The sequence below is a fragment of the Artemia franciscana genome, chromosome 20 (genome assembly GCF_032884065.1).
Source record: "Artemia franciscana chromosome 20, ASM3288406v1, whole genome shotgun sequence".
Lineage (NCBI taxonomy): Eukaryota > Metazoa > Arthropoda > Branchiopoda > Anostraca > Artemiidae > Artemia > Artemia franciscana.
In genome coordinates, this window is record NC_088882.1 from 34,998,736 (window position 1) to 35,022,355 (window position 23,620).

A 23,620-nucleotide genomic window follows, 5' to 3' on the forward strand; every position below is an offset into this window, starting at 1 on the left:
GACATCCTGGATGCACATAGTGTCTATAGAGTTATTTCAACGTTCCCATTGACATTCTATGAAAGTTTCAGATTAATGACCTTAGATGTTCCTGAAATATTATAGATGTGCTGTTTTGACAACCAGGATATACGTAGTGTCTTTTTATTTAGCCTAACATCTCCTTCAATATTCAATGGAAGTTTCACCTTAATATCCTCACCCTTTGTGGACCCCAGGATCAAACCAACATCCTTTTCCCAATAATAAAACCTTTTAAGCAAACAGTGGGCAAATTTTTTAATTTCTAGTACTTGGTGCTGGGTGGGGCGATCATGCAATCCACAAGGACATAGTTATTAAATCTTTCGACTATTTTGAAAAGAATGGCTATCTAAAAATTTTGACCAGGTATATTTCGGATTTAAGGGGGCATGTAAAAGGGTGCGGAAGGGGCTCTGGCTGCTCCTCATTCGCTTTTGATCTTTGAAAAAGGATCAAAACGGCTCAAATTTAGGAAATCGTAAAACAAATAAAATATAAGTAACTTAATCTCTCTCTTGGTTTTCATCTATCTATTAATTTATCCATTTTCACTTACATGTTCGGTTTTTTTTAACTTAATTTTTTCCTATGTCACTTTTACTTCCTTTTATATTTGAAATGTCATATGTCAAATAATTTAAGAATGAAAAAGGAAGGGGAAAAAATAAAGATCGCAGTCCTCGAAATAAATAAGATGGAATTAACAGTTCCCCCTTATTTGAAGATTAACATAAGTAATTGTTTCCGACTCTGTCATCCCAATAGGAAACGACGAACTTCTAAAAGCGTAAATAACATATAATTAATTGTCCTCTGGGAATATAGGTCAGGCAAATTTCTGACTTAATATAAAGGACTGAGATTGTCATAGCAGATGCGCCACATGATTTCATTCACGGGAAAGGAGCCAGGGCCAAATTAGAAAAAGTTAGAAAAGGGTGAGTCACAGTGAATATATAAGAGACTCTTTGAAAAAGTATAAACAAAACTGAAATAAGAGGGGCTATAGTTTCCAATTTCTAGGAAATACCAGTTGAGAGGCAGAGGGGTAAGGGCTGAGATTAACCCCTGAACTGGTAGTGTTTTATTATACATGGAAGTCTGTAACCGTGTTTAAGAGAGAAAAGCTGGTTCAGTTTCTGTTCATTAAAAAATTTCCCTAGTGATTTCATTACCCTGTATTACAGCGATCAACATAAACGTTTGCTGTTTAACTTGATAAGTTTTTCTTTGTCTGTCTCTTCCCCTTTTAAGTATTTCTGCATCATAGCCAGAGCTGGAGCTAGGTTTTTTCTCAGCGGAGGGGGCAAAAGTAGACTTCGGAGCCCCCTAATGCATCATAAATACTGTTAATATTACAATTTTTGTACAAAAATATTACAATTTAAGCTTATTTTGCCACTCCCTGGTCGTGCCGTCTGGGGCACTTGTCTTATCTAGCCCCCTCCTATAGATCTGGCCTAGAACTTAGCTTTTCGTGATTATGAATATATTAGTATCATTTGCCATTTGGTGCCCTCTCGGTATTTCCTTTTCAACAAAAGTAATACAAAAATAAGAGATCTCGTCTATTGATTGTTGTATGTGTTGAAGGACAGACTAGAAAAAAAGTTAGACTGGTGGTTCTTGAGATCTTCTTGGTTATTTTGTGATACCCAAACCCAAAGGGTATGTTACAATACTAAAAAATGTCATAAGAAAATCTAAATAAGGAACTCTAAATTCTCTAAGAAATTATTTGTATTAAAGGGCTTTTGAATTATTTAATTTTAGGTAAAATATAAAAAATTGTCTGAAACCTATTTAGAAAACTCAAAATTTTCTGGTCAATTTAATTTCTCATATGAATGTTAAACATAATTTTAAGTTATTTTTAAGTTTAGTATATAATACAGGGTGTTCTCATGTTCACTGTCGTTAGTCACTTATTTTTCTTACAAAATATATTTATTCACATTGTTTTTCTAATTTAAAACTCATATGGGTTGGTTGCATTTTTAAAAAAACGGGTGAAGTTACTCAATATTTAGAAAATAAATTTTACACACCATGTATTTGCAAAATCTTTGTAAACGGATCACAAATAAAATCAAACTTGCCGTGAAAAAATATAAAGATGAACAAAATTTATCTAAAATACCGTATGAACGATTTTAAAATTACCAATAACCAAGTAAAATCAACTAATTGTCAATCGTATTTGCCAATTTAAAATAAAGCTATTTATATTTCCTTTCTGACCTCCATGATTATGACCCATTGAGCTGCAAAGATTGGGCTGTGACAAGTCGGATTAGCTATGGGTTTAGTTTCTCGATAAAGCACTTAAGCCTAAAGTTTGTGGAATGTTACGAGTAGATATTGTGTGACCAGTTACCAATATTAAGTTACCAGAATGTTACCAATGAGTAAATTACCCATGTGTGTTAAGGGGGAAGAACAAAACCTAAATTTACTTTTGGACTTGGAATACTTTTTTGGACTTGAATATTGAGGGAGAAGGAAGTACTATTTTTATTTTTTCTTTCTTTTATTATACACTTTTTAATGCATTTATTTATTTTATCTCTTATCTCGAATATTTTTTATTTTACCCCTTTTTTCTTTCTATTGTTCATACAATTATTTAATATAAAGTAAAGGTTAGAATGATAGTTTCCGCGCACCAGAAAGACACCAGTAGTTTTCATATAGCCTAGTGACTTAAATTATTAAATGTTTAATATAAACTGGAGGGATAGACTAAAATATTTATTCTACAATAATTTAGGAGTTATCCCATCACTTGATCTCGAGTCACTGTATATGAATGAACGAATGACTATATTTAAAGCCATTATTCAGGCCGTATACATACATATACAACAACAAACAAACTAAATCATGTATCACTTGACTCTCGAATAACAAGACCATTCCAGCCAAAATTTCCCACTGCTACTATATTTACTTTCAATATATTACTATATTTACTATATTATATTTACTATATTATATATTACTATATTTACTTCAAAATATTCTTTCGTGCACGTATTTTCTTTTTCTCAACATCACGGTGACATTCCCCGGATCCTAAGCGTTCAGTCTCTTTTACCTCTGATTAGAATAATTATAGTCTTTACAATACAAAAAATCATATTTAAGTTTCTTTTGCTCCTTGTGTAAGACAAGATTTTAATCCTTTAAAGGCGAGTTATATTGTATGGAATAAGTTGCCCGAATCAGCTCGAAGGTGCCACTCATTCGGTTTGTTCAAAAAAAATTTCTAAAATTCTTTTGCATCTTAGAAAGTCATTTTATCTATTTTTTATATACTTATTCTTATTTTACTGGAGTTTATCTAATCTACTTAATTTAGTCTATTCAGACTATTTAGTTGTGCTTTAATAGTTTTCATTTTATTGTGTTTTTCTATAGTATTATATGAGCGGGTTCATGTGGAGGAATTCGTGCCCCTCTCCCCACCCATTGCTATAACTGTCAGGCGTATGGTCATATATCTGCGGCCTGTAAGGCTACTGCCCGTTGTTGGCGCTATGGAAAAGATGGACACTTCAGCAAACGTGATTCTCCCTGCCTGAAAAATGTCCAGTGTGCCCTTTGCTCCCAGACTGATCACCCTTGCTGTAGTTACAAGTGCCCTGTTTCACAGAAACTCATACATCTGTCAAAATGAATCCTGGGCTACGAGTCACATCATGAAATATTAACGGTGATGTCCAGCTAAAGCTGCAAATTATTCAGACTCTATGTAAAACAAATGATGTAATTCGCATGCAAGAGCACCTGCTTACCTCAGATAGCCTCCCTCTCCTTAATATTGACGCTACTACTATCACTTACTGTCGTGCTGCTAAATATAGAGGTATGGGTAGACCGAGTGGTGGCACTGCTGCGCTCGCACGAAATGAACTAATACCCGAGCTCTTTCGTGATAGTGACTATTTCATTGCGGTTAAAATCCAGAATCTTGTGATTGCTTTGGTGTACCTAAATTCTGATTACGGTAATGGTGGGTGCGAAGGGTTCTTTGATAAAGCGTGTCGAGCTCTCAGTACCCTTGCCTCAGATAGTGAGTCTCTTAATCTTGCAGTAATTTTGGCTGGCGACATGGACTTGACTACTGCAGTAGTCGAGCGAATATTCTAAGTAGCATGTGCCCACAGCTTGTGCCAGTAGAAAATGACCAAGACTTTACATATATCCAGCCCTCAGGGAGTACGTCATCCCTTGATTTTATGTTTTGCTCTCTCGAAATGAAACCGGACTCAAAAACTACAGTTATCACTTCATTCCAGACCTCTGACCATTTGCCGGTCAGTAACATTTTTCCCATTAGTCTGATGCCTCCCAAGCCTACCCGGTCAAGCAGTGTAGCAAGTGGTGCGATATCAGTGACTGGGGGAAAACCAATTTGCTTGCATTTCAGGGTATAAGCGATGGTATAAGCGATATATCCTTACTAAAATCAAAGTGCCTTTTCAGCTTCTCTCTCAGAAATCGTCTATTAGTTTGCATGAGCAGCAAATTCTGCTATATATTTATTATGCTGAAATTGTCCATGCCTTACGTGTCGCTGAGCATGCAAGTGTCCCAGTCCGAAGGTTTCGAGTCGGAACCAAAAAACCTGGCTGGTCGGGTGATCTAAATCTCGTCGATTCCTTTGTAAATTCAAAATTCTGGGTCCATATCTGGAGGGAGTGTGGCAGGCCGCATAGTGGACTGGTGAATGAAATCCGTCTCTGCACAAAGCACTATTTTGCAAAAGTATTAAAACGTTACCAGGCAAATTCAATAACCGAAATGTTAAGCAAGGCTAAAAGTGAACCCAATTTTATTTGGAAAGTTCTAAGGCATGATAAGTCTAAATCTTGCATTGATGTTCAAATCAGTACTGAACAGTGTTACAACTACTTTAAAGGTGAATTCTCCAGTGCTGATCCATTGCTCGAGAGTCAGTTTGAGAAAGAACTTGACGGGCTCTTGTTCGGGTCTCCTAATAACCTTGGTTCCGCCGTAACTCCATCAATGGTCACGAAATGCATCCTGAAACTACGAAAAAAAAAGACTTCCCTTGGTGCGGATTCCATTTGTGCGAAGCATTTGGAATTTGGTTCTTGTGTCCGAATGACCAAATGATTTTTGTTACTGGTATTGTCCCCAGTTTATTCAGTACTGGTTTAATTAGTCCTATTTTGAAAAAAGGAAAGCCAGCTGTTTGTTTTTCCTCCTTTAGGCTAATTACTGTTTCTCCCATTTTATGCAAAGTATTTGAGCTATTGATGAAATTTCTAGTAAGTGTTACATGCCAGAGAACCGATTTGGTTTTAAGAAAGGTGTAGGTCGTGAACACGCACATCATCTCACTGCAAATTTGTTACTTCATGCTGCTGAAAATGATGAAGTACTTTTTTGCTGGACTGGACGTTTCTAGAGCATTTGACTCCGACATACATGCACAGATACTGCTGATAGCTTATATACGCGGTACAGATCCTTCGGTAGTTAGGGCTGTGCGCGACATGTATAGGAAGCTGAATGCTAAAGTAAAGGTCCCTCTTTTACCTGGTGTTGTAGATCTTACCCTGCCAATACCCATTAAAAAATGTATTAGACAAGGATCCCTGCCCTCCCCGCCCCTGTTCAATAACAGCGTAATCGATCCCCAGCAAAAACCCCCCGCAACATGTATTTTTAAAGGGATAGACGTTTCATTAGTAAATTACGAAGATGACGTATTGAATGTAAGTAGAACACAAGCAGGGATTGAAGAAAACTGTCATATATTTTCAGATGAATGTAATCGTATTGGTCTCAATTTAATTATATTAGGAGTGAGACTCACCATTTTTAATCGCCGTTGCCAAGATCACGTTGCTGTATCTCTTGGTGTGCATGTCATACCAAGAACGTCTTACGTACCTTGGAGTCCCAATTGGAAAAAATCTCTGATCGACACGGGTCTTGCTTGAAGATTTTTTTTTGCAAATAAAACTAGGAAGGCATATGGCCTGTTGGCAGCGCTGAAGTTCAAGTTTAAGCGTCACAACCTTGCTACTTTTTATAATGCTTTTGTAGTTCCCCATTTGCTTGTGCTTGCCCCATTTTAGTTTCTTTTCCTTCAGACAGATGTCAGCGACATAAAGCAGTGTTTTTATAAATATGCAAAATATCTGCTTAGATTACCTCTATTGACCAGTGCTGCAACTCTATCAACTCGTTACGGAGTAGCTAGTCCAGCGCGTACAGTAAAAAAGCGAAATGAGCGCTATATAACACGCCTGGGCAGTAATAGCACTTTGCTAAGTGTTTTCCGATAGTTTTTTCATGTTATAAATGCTGAGTTTGATTTCGTTTTTAGAAGTGTGTTTTTTTCTATTCTTTTGTTTTTTCTCGTATTAATCCGTCAGTTTTGTATTTTTTTGCAATATGACGGGAAATAAACACATACATACATACATACATACATACATTTATATTTTCTTTTCTTTTCCTTTTTTCTCTTTTCTTTGTGACTAAGTGATTATTTTTATTTTTGGGGGGTTTTTCTTCTCTGAATAAGTGAATAAGTGATAAGTTGTCGTTCCCTGTCTTTACAGGCCAATGAACCTTTTAGTACAATGTAATATTGTATATGTGTTTCATGAACAAATCTTATCTTGTCTTACAATACAATGGACAAAAGGTGAACTATACCTACCACCATATATGCATCTCCAATAGTTTCAACCTTGTAAACATCGTAAAATCCAATAATAGAATCGAAACAAGTGTATAAATCGTTCAAAAAATCCACCACCTAGAATAAAAGTAGCTATAAAAGTTTATCAATAGCAAAGAAATAATAGGGATGATGTTATGGAGTTGGATAACTCCATACCATTTAAGCATATACGTAGGGGAGGATTCAGTGTCTCCGCTCTGAGGTGTGGCCACGTTGCGAAACCACATTAAACAACCTATCCTATTACTACTACTAATACTAAAAAATCAAAGCAGCACCAAGCCGCCTGAGGCCAACACAGGTGCGTAAGCTCCTTTTCCAACCTAATCTATTCAAAGCACTCTTTAAATCCACCCTCAGGAAATTGCCATTTCCTATAAATCCTCTTTTTCAACATCCTCAAGCTACAACCACGGAAAAACCGATTTCCGTTTAGCTCTAGGTGGTTGGCCGAAAAGGACAACCTTTGGCAATCTGTCATCCTACGTCCGCAGAACGTGCTTTGGCTATCTCAATATTCCTCTTGTTATAGCCCTAGATTCTGGGATTGAACCACACTTTTCGTACAGCCTACTGTTTACGATGACAGAATCTTCACGTTCTGCAAGAAAGGTTGGAAAAACCTTCCTAAATCGTAACAATCTAGCTAATACAAACTATTTACTTTTTATGGTAAAAAAAAATATCATGTAGCTTATTTCTATTTTAAAATTTTTCGTCAAGTATTCTGTTATATTTTCTTTCTAAATTTGCTCTCCATTAGAGGCGGTAGACCAAAGAGTATGAGTGACTTACAAGAATGAGAACTGGCGTTAGTATCGACAAAAAGACCTCAATGCCATCTAGTGTTTGGCGACACGACATGTTTTTAAATTTAACGATAAAAATAAGTAAGTTATTTTGTCTAGTTGGTAAAATTAGTGTAGTAATAAGTATAAGATTTCAGTTCATTACAGAAGCTAGATGGTGTTGATGGTTTTTTTGCTGACACTAGTGCCAGTTTCCACTCTCATAAATTACCCATACTATTTGCCCTAGACTTTAAGTATTCATGTAAACCTCATTTTTATCAAACGATTTTAGATTTAGTCGTCATCATTTCTTCAAAGCCTTCGCAACTTCAAAAATCTCTCGTATAAAAATAAACGCAACACACCTTTGATAAATTGAACTGATATGATTTTTAGATTTATTTGAAGAGAATACAAATTTGGGCATTTAGAATATGAACAATTATTTTGAAAAAAAAATTCATTCATTCAAATGTTTGACACCAAAGCTGAAACATGGACTCGTATTAAGAAAATTGTCCAAGAAAATTTTCTGCCAAGTTCTTACGCCTGATTTTATAAGGTAGCTTTGACTATTTTGAAAAGGCAATGAAGTCTAAATAATTGTCGACTGAATGAATAAGCTCTCTCAATGAAAACTTTCCTATTATCTTAAGTAAATAGTATAACGGGAAAATTAATTTTCTGGTTAGATTTTCTTGTATTCTTAAAAGGGTTCTTCAGAAAACTTTTTCATCTACTCATTGCCTAATTATGCAAGGTTTAATTAAGTTATGCGCCCCACAAAGCTCTCATTTCTATTTAGCTGCATAGCTTCCCTTTAGAAAGAATTCCCAAGCACAGATTATTTTTGAAAGAAGATGTATTTTTTGCGTGTAAAAATTTGTTCTAAGTTAGCAAGTGCTGAAAGCAAGTTGCTAAGTCTGCAAAATTCCTTTACTGTTTCTGGAAATATTGCGGGTATTTATTAACTTGTAAGAAAATACATGTGTTAGGGTAAACATGGACTGAACTTACGAAGTCTTGTACCTGTGGTTAACAGAGAGGATAAGATATATATATATATATATATATATATATATATATATATATATATATATATATATATATATATATATATATATATATATATATATATATATATATATATATATATATATAGAGAGAGAGAGAGAGAGAGAAAGAGAGAGAGAGAGAGAGAGAGGAAAAGATTTGAATCTTTGATTAGAGATAGGAAAAGATTGGTTAGGTTAGGTTGTCCTTGTTTGGTTAGGGGCAAATCCTTCAAAGTTTCCATGTCCCCTCCTAGATTCCTCCAGGTACCCATTTAGAGCTGTGTCGACTCTGACTGTACTTATGAAGTCACACAATTAACCCCCGTTCCGAACCAAATAACTCCTGACACCAGGATTCACACTGTTGTCCGTAGGATTTCAAGTCTAGCGCACTAGCCACTCGGCTAGGATGGTATATAAATCATCACGTTGCATACCTGAGAAAGAGGCATGGGTATAGCTAGGGTAGAGCAAGGAGCAGCTTTTATTACCTTATAAAATCAAATGCTCTTGTCGAGAATCTACCTAAGTTAATGCAAAGCTAACACAAGACAACAAATGTATTCCTTGTTTTTCTGTTGCCAACCCTCAAGTAAACTCTGTAGAAAATTCTTAGCTAAGCTAGGGACAAAAGACGGTTCAAATGAATAAAAGAATAAAGTGGTGGGGGGGGATCGAGTTTGGAGGTCAATTGGGAGGATCTTTCATGGAGGTATTTATTACAGGAGAAGATAATTTCCGTGAAGGGGACGCTGGGTTTTCCAGATTTACTTAGAAAAAAGTTAGAAATTAAATAGAAAATATATGTTTTTTCAACTGAAAACAAGGAGAATGAATAAAAGAATTAAACTTAAATAAAAGAAAAGATAAAAAGACTTAAAATAGCGCCTTAGTGGCAGTATTTCTCATATATTGTCAATTATCATTTACGACAGTTTTTTTTCCATTTCTATGTTCAATACGAAAATGTAATATATCTGGCCGCCAGATGGATTTTCTGAGCTAATTCCAAAGAAAATGAAAATTCAGCAATAATTTGTACACAAAACTGAAGAGTTTGGATAAAAAACAAACGGGAACTGGCTCTAGTTTCGACAAAAAATCCCAACGCCATCTGGCTCCTGGCGATACTTGATATTTTTTCAGTATAATAATAACAATAATTAATTTAATTAATTATTTTTTAATTCAATTAATATCAGCGCCTGATATTAGTTCCTGGCAGAAAAACAATTACCAAACTTGAACAAATGCCAAATGTCGCCAAACAACAGATGGCGTTTATGGTTTTTGCCAACACTAGCGCCACTCAACACTAGTTACCCATACTCATTGTTCAAAACCTTTGAGCACACAGGGCAGTGAAAATGAAATCTGATTTTTGAAATTTACTGGATGGAAACGTGACCATATATCTCTTTAATAATCGGTTAAAAATTGAGAATTCAACTTCTAATAAAATATGACCTCCATGTGCAGATTTCAAGGTTTGTAGCTCCTAAATTTAAAAAAGAAAAGTGAGCGAAAAAAGCTTAAAACACATGGCCTCAAACAGCTTATAGTGGCACAGTTTTCCTTTGAAGGGGTAGCTGTTTTTGAGAATCAACAGTTCGTAAATATATAAATTTCTACGGACAAAACATGTTATTGAATTTAACTAGTTAGATGGCCTATTAACTTCGACGGATCACCATGGAAATATAAATGAAAATGTGATACTACCTTAAAAACTTTATAATTTTAAAACAACCAACATAAAAAGCCTGGAGAGTCGTGGTGATCGTTTACGACTAGACAAAAATTTCTTTAATTCTGATGAACTGTCTCTGAAAGTGGTTGCTGTTATTTTAGTACTGCTTCATATAGCTCCTTGTAGAGGTGTAGAATGGACAGACATTGCAGTAAATCCAACAATATTGCTGAAGCTAAGTTATTACTTTGTAATATAGCTACTTTTAGAGGCATAAAATGAGCAGATATGCCAGTAAATCTAAAATATCGGTGAAGCTAAATTATTGCTGCAGACGCGTAGAGATGTAGAATGGGCAGACACATCTGTAAATCCAAAATGTTGCAGAAGATAAATTATTACTGCTTCATATAGCTCCTTGTAGAGGTGTAGAATGGACAGACATTGCAGTAAATCCAACAATATTGCTGAAGCTAAGTTATTACTTTGTAATATAGCTACTTTTAGAGGCATAAAATGAGCAGATATGCCAGTAAATCTAAAATATCGGTGAAGCTAAATTATTGCTGCAGACGCGTAGAGATGTAGAATGAGCAGACACATCTGTAAATCCGAAAATGTTGCAGAAGATAAATTATTACTGCTTCATATAGCTAAGTGTAGAGGTGTAGAATGGGTAGACATATTAGTAAACTCAAAAATATTGCTGAAGCTTAATTATTACTGCTTCATATAGCTGCATGTAGAGGTGTACAATGAGCAGACATGCCAGTAAATCCAAAATATCGCTGAAGCTAAATTATTACTGCAGAAATGTAGAGACGTAGAAAGGGCAGACACATCAGTAAATCAAAAAATATTGCTTAAGTCAAATTATTACTGCTTCATATAGCTACATGTAGAGGGTAGAATGGGCAAACATATCAGTAAGTCCAACAGCATTGCTAAAGCTAAATTATTACTACAAAAGTGTAGAGGTGCAGAATGAGAAGATAAATCGGTAAATCTAAAAATATTGCTGAAGCTAAATTATTACTGCCTCATATAGCTACATGCATAGGTGTAGAATGCACAGGCATATCAGTAAATCCAATAGTATCGCCGAATCTAAATTATTACTTCAGAAGTGTAGAGGTTCAAAATGAGCAGAAACATCAGTAGATCAAAAATATTGCTGAAACTAAATTATTACTGCTTCAGAAAGCTAGATGTAAAGGTGTATAATGGTTATATATTTCAGTAACTTCAATACTATCACTGAAGCCATATTATTACTGCAGAAGTGTGGAGGTGCAGAACGGGCAGACACATCAGTAAATGTAAAAATATTGCGGGAGCTAAGTTATTACTGCTTAATATAGCTACTTGTAGAAGTGTAGAATAAGCAGATACATCAGTATATCCAAAATATCGATGAAGCTAAATTATTACTGCTTCGTATAGCTACATGTAGAGTTTTAGAACGGCCAGACATATCAGTAAGTTCAACAGTGTCGCTGAAGCTAAATTATTACTGCGGAAGTGTGGAGGTTTAGAAGTGGCAGACATATAAGTAAATCCAAACAATCGATGAAGCTAAATTATTACTGTAGAAATCTAGAGGTGTGGAGCGGGTAGACACATTAGTATATCCAAAAACGTTGCTGAAGCTATAACAATTTAGCACTGAAGCTAAATTGTTAGTCCAGAAGTGTAGAGGTCTAGAATGAGCACACACATCAGTAAATTCAAAATATCGCTGAAGTTAAATTATTACTACCTGTAGAGGTGTGGAATGGGCTGACATATCAGTAAATCCAACAATATCGCTGAAGTAAATCGTGACTGCGTCATAAGACTCTGCTTGAACTTTCATGCCTTTCTTTAACTGATCTGCAACAAATCTTGGTAGCATTTCATACAGTAATGAATCTGAAAAAAAAATTATAATTATTGAATAATGGAGAATGGGAATATTGTCTGGATTTTGCTTAATGGACCGGAAATCCAGTACGGTAAAAGTAATTTTGCAAAACCTAACATCGACGTCCAGAAGAAAACTGATTGCCAAAGACGGTAAGAAATTAAACCAGAAACTAATTTCTCTGCTGCTCTGGTACTAAGATGTGACGGACGGTCGTAAGCAGTAGTGGGCAAGAATATCCATCAGTTCTTGGTTACGAACTGTAGTATGGAGCGACCCGGCTCAATAGTAACCGAAACTGTAAAAAAACAGAATTTTGATACCAATAGATACATCAAAAGAATTAGATTTCAATACTGATTTTAAATATAGAAGTATAGTCTCCTTCAAGTTTAGTCTTGCTAATCAAAAGTTGCGAGCCAGAGAAAATTTGACTTATTTTTGAAAGAAAGGGGAAAACCCCTCTAAAAGTCATAGAATATTAATGAAAATTGCACTATCAGATTCAACGTATCAGAGAACCCTACTATATAGATTTCAAGTTCAAATCTGTAAAAATGTGAAATTTATATTTTTTTTTTGCCAGAAGAAAGATCAAGAATGCGCGTTAATTTGTTTTTTTTTCCAGGGGTGATCGTACCGACCCAGTGGTCCTCGAATGTCACAAGAGGGCTCAATTCTAACGGAAATTAAACGCTCTAGTGCCCTTTTTATGTGACAAAAAAGATGGGAGGGCAACTGAGTCCCTTCTTATGCTCAGTTTTTCAAAAGTCACCAAATCAAAATTTTTAGATAGCCATTTTGCTCAGAATAGTCGAGAATCTAATCACTATGTCTGTGGACAACTTAATCCCCCACAGTCCTCAGGGGAAGGGCTGCAAGCTATGAACTCTGCCCTTTGTTTACATGCAGTATTTGGCTATTGGGGAGTATAGAGACGTTTTCAGGGGGATTTTTTTCTGGTAATGGGGGGAGTTGGGATTACGCGAGGTTGCGCGAGGGGATCTTTCCATGGAGGAATTTATCATAGGGGAAGATAATTCCCACGAAGGGGGCGCTGGATTTTCCAGCATTATTAAAAAAAACAAAAATGAGAAATTAAATAAAAAAAATATATGTTTCAAATGAAAGTAAGGAGCAACATTAAAACTTAAAGCGAACAGAAATTATTACGTATATGAGGGGGTTCTTCCCCTTCTCAATACCTCGCTCTTTCTGCTAAAGCAATTTAGCAATTTCATAAGAGCTATTTATTCTAATTAAACAGCCTTTGTGATTCAGGGGTCATTCTTACAGAACTGGAACAAAATTCGAACTTTAGTATAAAGAGCGAGGTATTGACAAGGGGGCGAACTCCCCTCTTAAACGTAATAAGAATATACGAATGTAGAAGTTCGTTACGTAAGTTAATTCGTAAGTTACGTATGTTTATTACTAATAAAAACGTTCGTAAATAAATTAAAAGTTCTAGTGGCCTTTTAAGTAACCAAACTCAACCTTTTAAGTAAAAAACTCTTTACGTTAAAGTTTGACTCTTAGTCACAGTTCTACTTTTTAAAACAATAAAAAATTGTAGTGCAAAGAGTGGGATGTTGAGGAGGGGACAGTCCCTTTCATGTACGGAATAATATCTGTTCATTTTAAGTTTTAATGTCGCTCCTTACTTTCAGTAAAAAAAAACTTACTTTTTTTATTTAATAGAATATAGAGTTAACATTTGTCTCATTGCCAGCCCTAACATCAGAACCAAGGAATGGGTTAGAAGAGGTAATACTGCATCTAGGATTTTTTTTTCGTCGGAGGGGGGCGGGGGTGGTAAAAACTACGTAGGGGGGAAGGGGTACAAAAAATGTTGGGTGGGGGAGTGAGTTTAGAAAGTTTTAGGGATTATCAAGCTTTCTGAGTGCTACATTTGTTAAAATGTATTTTTTGTTACTTTTGCACGAGTCTAACAAAATTTTTAGGGGTGGAGGGTCGAATCAGGTAATCCCTCCTACTTGTTACAGTAAATCAACCTTTGGATTTTCCTCAATTTCTCCTTCGTTTCAAAAAAGAGAAAAAAAATATGTAGATACTAGGATTTGACAGAGAATATTCGATCCTTGAAGTTTTTGATCCCTTTTAATCTCATATGAAAGCCTGTAAATTTAATTTTACCCCTGTAGACAGGGGCTTTGCGTAAGGGGAAGGGGAACCCCTTCCCGTTGGTTTCAATCAGTTGATAAAAATAGCGGTATAAAGTACCACTATTTCACCGGCTGAGATTTCTTAATGGGGGAAATGGGATGACAGAAATATATAAGGTAAAATCAAAATAAAAAGATCAATCGCAGTCAGTAAAAAAAAAAAAAAAAAAAAAAAAAAAAAAAAAAAAAAAAAAACAGTAATTTTCATGGCAATATCATCCAAACCAGTCAGTGAAAATGACCATCCAGTCGGTAAATTTTAAGTTTTTTGAACGATTATCAACTTTTGAACGATTTTTTGCCAGAAAATCTAGGAATGCGTACGGTTGACTGGTTGCGGTAAAGTTTAAATTTAACCGTAGAATCTTAGCTAGGGTTAAAAGTCCATTAGGGTTTAAATGAAAGCGGTAAGCACAAAACTAATGACAGTTGTAAACGATGGCATCTCTCTAGTTCCCAACTTAGAGGAAGCAATTATGCTAAAATTTTGGATTTGAATTAACTATTCCAAGAATTTCATTTTTCTATTCAAGTAAGGCTCTGAAAATTACAGTGTTGCCACTAACCGCAATAAAAACTCACTATTTTCTCTTACATAATTCACCGAAATGAAAATTGGCTATGAAACATTTTAGTGTTACAAGTATGTTCATATCTGTTAAGGAGTTTTCATATCTATGCATTCCCACCCTACCCCCCCCCCCCAACCCCAAAAACTTTCGTCCGTGATGCCTCTGCTTATATATACTAGGTCAGTAGAAGCTAGGCTTCGGCCAAGGACAACAGAGATATTTTTAATGACTTAAACCAACGTTTGGCAGTTCAGCATGTTTTTATACTCATTGAAGAAAAAGGAGTTGATTTGAGAGGAACAGAGTTGTCTGTGCCATTAAACTTGAAATCAATGAGAATATTTCTGAAATTGTGGAACTTATGCAACCGCGATTCAATGTACCCTGAAATTAAGTAGAACTTGTAGAACTTCAATGATTTTAGATTTACTTTCCATTTCGGTAAGAAAGTTGAATGAGCCAGTAGCCAATGAGATCAGTTGGAATATCTCTGAAAGTATAAACTACTGTCGCCTCAATTATGTGTCGCATTATTTTGAGTAGAACTTCCAGAACTGCGGCTATTTTAGATCTAATTCTCTAAATGGTACACTGAGTATACTGAGGCATTAAACTTCAAATCAACAAGAATACTCTGAAGCTGCAGAATCTCTAGAACCTATACTGAATATGCTGCTAAATTGAGTAAGTACTATGAAAATCAGAAGAGCTACCAGAACTTCAGTCATTTTATGCTATTTTCTAAAATGAGTACCAAAGTATTTGAAGTTGTAAAACATAAGTAGCCTCAAATAAACGTACTGATGCACTGACCATTGCTACGATAAACTAAATTTTACATTCCTTTTTGAGAATCAAAGTCTACAGAACCATTGAACTTGAAATCAACGAGAAATTCATATCAGTCATTCTATAAGTAGAAATTCATAAGTTTTATTAATTTTAAATTTATTTTCCTAAATAACTACCGAAGCACACTGAGCCAAGACAGTTGAAAGCAATAAGAATATCTCTAAGGTTGCTAAGCCTAAATTGGCTAAACTAAAAAGGACATAAGGGTCTAGTGATTAGAAACAAATATTCTGGCCGTGTTAACTAGAACGAAATCCTAGTAATGATAATTTTTTAGCCACATGAGCCAAGTGGATGGTCCACTGAATTTGCATTTAGGACCTGGGTTCGAGTCCTGGTGTCACCCATCTTAAGCATCGGCGTTGATTTGGGATTCACTGGTGTGCCTCTGCAACCTCAACCACCTGGGGTGTAGAGGCAGTAACCCTCTGAGACATGAGCCTTGGTTTAGCTGGGTTTCCCCGCCCAAAAATTACACTTATAATTGAGTACAATTCCAGAATTTGTATACTTTCAAACTTACTATCCTAAATGATCAACATTGCCTTTTAACTAAAATTCTCTAAAAATATATTTGAAAAATTGTAAACTCTCTTATATTAACTTAATATACCATGGAATTGAGCAGAACTTCCTATGATTTAGTCATTTAAGCATTCCAGGCTCTAGTTGTGAAACCTCTGTAACCGTATGTCAATATACTACTGATCTGAATAGCGATCTTGGAGCTTTGATAATTATATACTTACTTTCCTAAATGCTTAGCCTCAATTCAATGTACCGTTTAACTGCATAACTTCTAGAACTCCAATAATATCGAATTTACTTTTCTAAATGAGAGCCATATTATACTGAGTTAGTAAACTTCGTATCAGTGAGAATATCTCTGAAGTTGTAAGACAACTTCAAGGTACTTTGGCCTCAAGCCAAAGTACCACTTAGCTGAGTAGAGCAACTATGTATCAATGAGATTATCTCTTGTTGGCCCTCAATTGCATCAATTAGAACTTGTAGAGTTTCCATAGGTATAAATTTACTTTCCTGAATGAGTACTATTGCTGCTTGAACTATAATAATTCAGAATGTACTAGAAGTTTTTAACCTTTATAATATTATTTTAATTTACCCTTGAAATGATTATAACTTGAAATTCAAAAATTTCGAGAGCCAAAGTAAACTGAGCCATTAAACCTTAGATTAATAAGAATATCTTTGAAGTTTTAAAACTTGTATTACCTCAAAACAATATCCAAGTGAATTGAGTAGAGCTTCCTAAACTTTAATAATTATACGTTTCCTTTCCTAAAAAAAAAACTACCGAAGCATACTGTGCCATTCAACTTGAATCAGTGAAAATATTTCCAAAGTTTCATTAAATTAAACTTTTAAAATTTCCATGAAACACAAATTTTGTTTCCTAGTTTAGAACCGCAGCTATTTAAATTATAGTCATGTAGAATATCTTTGTGGTTACCCTCTATAGTAATGTTTCAACTTAAGATGGAATTGAGAAAAACTTCCAGAAATTGGATAATTTTAAGTTTAATTTCCTAAATGAGAACCGAAGTATACTGAGCCATTAAACGTGACATCAATGAGAGCATCTTTGAAGTTAAATATCATCTGAAAACTCAAGTCGATGTACCATTAAACCGAGCAGAACTTCCTGAAATTTCTTTATAAGAACTTTTTTGTATGCTGACCATGGTCTGCATTGTGCAGGTACCCATCTCTTGATTCAATGTCTTCGGCCAGTAGCGCCGAATGCGTAGTTGGGGGAAAATCATACGTTACTTCTTTTGTTTTTCCCATAACTTCCAAAGAGGTAGTTACCCTTCCGAAATTTCAGCTTTAAATTAGCCCTAAACACTACTAGATGATGATCTTTGCTTTTAACATCAATAACAGCACTCCTTTATACCCTAGTATATTCTATTGATTCTGCTAGTCTTCGGTTTACAATAACATAATCAATAAGGTTTGCTGTCTTACCATCACCTAAATACCATATAAACTTGTGGGCCATTAGCCATTACTATTTTCTTTTCCTATACCAAATTTACCTATGTTGGAATACCATCTATTCTTATTTCTACCGAGTGGACGTTAAAATCTCCTAGTAAAAATATCATATTTCTACCTGGGACCCTGTCTATTTGCTCTTGTAACTGCAAGTAAAATTCATCAGAAGCACTAGTATCTCTTTTGGTATAGTATCTTTTGGTAGTATCTCTTCTAAAAGCGTATTTACTACTATAACTGATAACCTGAACTTTTTAGTCATAAAATGAAGAATTAGTATTCTGTTATTAAAACTTTCCCAGCCTATACAAGACTTAGCAACTTCCTTATTCATCATGAACCCTACTCCCTGTCAATGTACCCCATCCTTCCTGCCTGGATAAACAAATTCTATATCACCTAATTTCATGCTTCCTACCCCCTGGGATATGAATTTCTGAAATTCATAATAAGTCCTTTGTGAACCGTCTGAATTCGTCAGTCAAAATGTCGATAGGATATTTATTTTTTAACGTCATAACATGCCAAGTTCCAATTTTCACGTTTTTTAAATCGCTGAAATTATTTTGGCCTCAGAAAAAGCAATGATTCCTTTGACCAATGCAGGACGGGGATCACATATCTTCTCAAGTTTACATCAAATCACTTGACCCGACTTATAACCGGACAGCAAGAAGTCCCTGGGACCTCCTGTATGAATGGAGACCTTCACTTGGCGGTTCAGCACTTGGCGGTGCTCTTCTATCAACAAGAGTCGAAATCCTGCACAGACAGTCTCAAGCCTATTACCTACAACTTATAATATATTCATGCCTAGAAATTCTATGCTACTACGGTGAGGCAGCCCATAGTAGATAAATCAGCTAGGAAGAGGTTTTCCAGACCAAAAACGCCCGTCAAAACAGTCAGCAATTCGTAAACATTCAGTTCACAAATTGCATTCAAATTGCTCTTTCTGGGCTGTCCTTCAGTTTCAGTAGTTTTCATATTCATCAATAGTTTGTCTCTTATATTCAGAGAAGTTTCTTTTGCCTTACTGTTTACCTGTTTTCTGCTTTTCTTCAATGAGCATTTCTGTTCTTTCATCGACAAGCAGCTCCAGATTATTCGCGTATTTTTCCATCATAGCCAGCATATTGTCAAAGATATTTGCTTTCCTGAAAATAAGAAAACATAGCTATAATTTAGCTAAAACTTTCTAAGATACCTTGAGTAGTGCTTGTTGAGTAGGCTATTTAATTTGTTATTTTTCTCACTATTAAATTCGTTGTTTGGCCTTAAATTATCGCTATTTATTTTTTTCTGTTTCGTAACATATTTTGTGTTCAGTAAAATACAATTGTGGATGAGTTGGGTCATTTAGTTTCTAAAAACTTCTCAAATAAATTTTTCTCCTTTCTTAATTTTTTTTTATTACGGTAGTAAAATATTTCAAACTTTTACATTTCTGTCAGAAAAATCATATGAGGTAATAAACTAGCTATTATCATCTTAAAACATTGTTTGACTATGTACGAATAAAGATAATTTTATATAAAACATGTTAAAAAAAGGAAGATTTGCTAAAGTTATGTTTACTGTAGATTTAAAGTGCACAGATACTAGACATGTTTTATGTCCAGCGAGTTCGCAGATTTGTAATAGTTCGTAAATTTTCAGAAGTAGTAAGACTCTTTGCAAAAGTTTATAAATTGCTAAAGTTTGGCAATTTGTACAAGTATAAATTTGTAGAAGCATCAATTATAAATTTGAAAAATTGGGATAATCGCACTGACCCACACACCGGCAACGAAAACCACAAAAAGAACTAATTAAACTGGCAGTAACTGAGGGTAAATTATACTAAATGGACGATAAAAGCAGCAGAAGACTGTACCAATGACACGCACAGATGCATTACCATTACCTTACCTGATAAGCAAAACTATGAAAGTTCATGCTTCTAGTTGCTTTCAATAGTAATGAAATTGCCTAAACCAAAATACAAACTGCTTCTTCTCTAGTTAGACTTCTAATGTAAGCCTCCTATTACAACAGAGTTCTAATTAGACTTCTAATCTAAAATAAATAATATTAATTAATTTTACTTACATGCCTTTTTTTAGCGGTCTCAATTTCACCCTGATTGTCTTGAAGTCAGGTCTAAGCATAGGGTCCTCGTTCCAACATTCACGAATTGTTTGCAGAACAAAATTAGGTGCATTCATGATCCTTTCCAGTCTTGGCCTATAATTGAAAATACAATAAAATATTTATTGTAACCATCAATGGAAAAGTAATCCATATGATAAAAATCCAATAACAAAAACAATAGGAATTCACATTATGGTCAAATACTTTTTGTAGCATACTTTCTGTTGAAAATTCCAGTTTCAATATGAATTTTTTTAAATAATTTCAAACCGCCCAAAGTCGTGATTCATCTAAAAACTTCCATCTGCTTGAGCATTGTATTGCAACCCTCATTGCAGTCTTGACTAGGGTTGCTATCCCTAGTGATTTATCACTATTTCTAGTGATTTTTCAAGTTGCCTAGTGATTTTTTTTCCAGCTTTTATACTGATTGAGAGTGATTTTTGTTTTAAAACTAGTGATTCTCTCCTAGATCTAATGATTTTTCGTGAGATAGCGCATAGATTCATGATTGAAAAGAACAAATCATACAGGAAGCTAATTAATAGTTATCAAAAAGCAAAATAATGGTCGCATTACACTTCCTGATATGTTCAATATTAGTAATTATGCAAATATACTGCCTTTGAAACTTCCGATTTCACACCATATTTATAAAGACCCATGAACGTCGTAATCAAGGTGATAAGGAAACCTGTTCAATCGTAAATTTGTAAAAATATTTCTATGCCTATTTCACAACATTTGCTCAGTTCATTTTTTTCTTCATATTTAAGATTTTTGCTCTGTATAGTCTATATATTCCAAAATATATTTTCTTCTGTTAAAACTTTTTAAAGGAGAGTGGATATGAATTCATCCCCTCTACGTCTTCAAATAGAAAAGAAATGAAGTCGTTGAAAAATAAGAAGGTAGGCATAGATTAAATATAATTTTCTGAATGGAAAAATAAATGTTTGAAAAATAAAATAGGACTTAAGACTTTTTAAAATAAGATATGCAACACAACTAGATAGGTTAAATATATTGTATTTTAATGATTGAAGCTGGTGGGGGGGGGGGGGGTAAGGGGTGGGGTGTATCCGCTCCGGAAATTGTTTAATGATTTTGATTTTAATTTTTACTTCCAATATCTAATGGAAACTCCAAAAATCTCAAAATTCTTTTATTTGTAACTGAAACGCCTAATAAGCGCAGATAACACCTCACTCTTTAAGTTTTTGATTCATGTACTAGCATAACAAAATGTTTGTGGTAACAAACTGTAAGAAAAGAGTGACATGACTCAATAGTAACCTAAATCTAAAACAAAAGAATTTTGCTATAAACAGATATATCATCGGCTTATTATGCTGATAACAAATACATGAAATATATTAAGCTTTGCGTTACCCATAAAAGACTATGAATGCAAAAATTCACTTTGTTTTCGGAAGAGGGGTGAAGCACCCCTTAAAGTCAAAGAATTTTAACAAAAAACCCTTAGATTCCCTACTGTAGAAGTTTCCAGCCTCTATCGGCAAAAATGTTAAATTTTTTAACCACATTTCTAAAAAACGAAATTTTGATATCAATAGATCTATTTTCGGCTTATTATGCTGATTCCAAATATAGTTTGGCCTATAATTTCAAATATATGAAATTTTTTTAAGCTTTGCGTTACCCATAAAAGACTTTGAATGTGAAAATTTGCTTTATTTTCGAAAGAGGGGTGAAGCACCCCCTAAGAGTCAGAGAATTTAAACAAAAATCAAACCTTTAGATTCAACCTATCAAAGAACCCTACTGTAGCGAAAATATTGAATTTTGTGTTTTTTTTTGCCAGAAAAAAGATCACGAATCTGTTTTTTTCCCATAAAGGTGATCGAATCGGAGCAACGGTCCTAGAACACCGGGAGAGGGCTCATCTGAACGGAAATTAAAATTTCTAGCGCCCTGTTCTGCAGACAAAAAGATCGGAGGGCAACTATCCCCCCTCACACTTCCCTTTTTCTCCAAAGTCGTACGATCAAGCTTTTGAGATAGCCATTTTGTTCAGCATAATTCAAAGGTTAAAAAACTATACCTTTAGACTTAACACGAAACCCCACAGCTCCTGGGGATGGATCTTTAAGTTACAAAATTTTTTCATTGTTTACATATAGTATTTCTTATTGGGAAGTATACAGGCATTTTTCAGGGGGATTTTGTGCCTGGGGTGGAATTCAATGTGGGGAGTGAAATTTACAGAGATAATAAATCCGGTGAAATTTTTCACTGGGAGGATTTGACTGAATTCCTATACGAAACTATTTTTATTTGTCTTACTTTCTCGTTGCCAACTCAATTTTGCAAGGGGAAATTTTCTGGGGAATATTTTTCAGCGTGTTTTGATTTCCGGGAAAAATTTCATTCAATGGAGGATTTCTGAAGTGATCGGAAAAATGATTAGAGGTTAAAGTATTTTTTTAAACGAAAGTATAATACGGATAATTTTTTCAGGCTGAATAATCTGCAAGCAATTTTACTGAGGGGGGGTAATTTTCAGCAAGGGTGGCATTCCCCAGAAGGAATTTTAAGTGGTGGGGTAAATTTTCGTTGGAGGAACTTTCCACGGAGGAATTTCCCGCGAGGAGAGAGAACTTTTCATACAGTGCGAGCCGGATTTACCGGCATTATAGAAATTAAAAGAAAATTAACGGAATGTAAGGAGAAAAATTAAAACTCATAACGAACAAAAATTATTCTACATATGAATGGGTTAGTCCGCTCCTCAATACCTTGTTCTTTGCGCTAAAGTTTGACTGTTTGTCCCAATTTTTTCAGAACGACTCCTGAAACACAAGGACCGTTTAATTAGAAAAGTTTTTTAATTAAAAACTTTAACAAGAAAAAGAGGTATTGAGGAGGGTGAAACCACTGCATATACAAAATAATTTTGTTCGTTTCTTAGTTTTAGTGTTGCTCCTTACTTTCAGTTGAAATTTTTTTCTGACTTTTCGTTATTTTTGCTTTTCCATACAATTTGTTTTAACCAGTTCAAAAAAAAGGATTGAAATAAATATACTAAAGATTATTCCTGAAATTAATCGCATTTCACACAACACCAGCACTATTTGTGGTTTTCTATCACTGTATTGTTATGCTGGAAGAACTATCTGATACAGGTGGGATAAAGCGCAATTCGAACAATATATATATCTATATATATAAAAATAAGTTGTCTGTGGATCTGTGGATGGATCAGGTGACGTCATGTTTGTCCGCATATGACGTCTGAATTATTTCACACTAATACAAAAGAAGAAAAAAACTAAAAAAGGTAAAAACTACAAAAAAAACTAAAAAGAAAAAAAAACTAAAAAAGCTAAAAAACTAAAAAAAACTAAAAAAAGGTAAAAATCTAATAACTAAAAAAAAACTGAAAAAAATAAAAAAAGGCAAAAACTACAAAAAAAATAAAAACTAATAAAAAAACTAAAAAAGCTAAAAAACTAAAAAAACTAAAAAAAACTAAAAAAAGGTAAAAAACTAAAAAAAACTAAAAACTAAAAAAGAAAAAAACTAAAAAAAAGGAAAAAACTGAAAAATAAAAGAGAAAAAGAAAACTAAAAAAATATGAATAAATATATATAAAAATAAGTTGTTGGTGGGTTATGTCTGTCTGTCTGTCTGTCGAGTGACGT

The 23,620-nt window shown here is 34.4% G+C and overlaps 1 protein-coding gene across 1 annotated transcript in view; it reads right to left on the reverse strand.

The window, feature by feature from the left end:
• LOC136040059 (guanylate cyclase 32E-like) overlaps positions 1–23,620 on the reverse strand; it is a 283,260-nt gene that overhangs the window by 19,635 nt on the left and 240,005 nt on the right. The window contains exons 16-19 of the mRNA XM_065724125.1: positions 19,914–20,048; positions 18,867–18,979; positions 12,047–12,198; positions 6,728–6,826 (exon numbers count right to left, since the gene is read on the reverse strand). Of these exons, the coding sequence (XP_065580197.1) occupies positions 6,728–6,826; positions 12,047–12,198; positions 18,867–18,979; positions 19,914–20,048 (499 nt within the window). The remainder of the gene's footprint in view (positions 1–6,727; positions 6,827–12,046; positions 12,199–18,866; positions 18,980–19,913; positions 20,049–23,620) is intronic.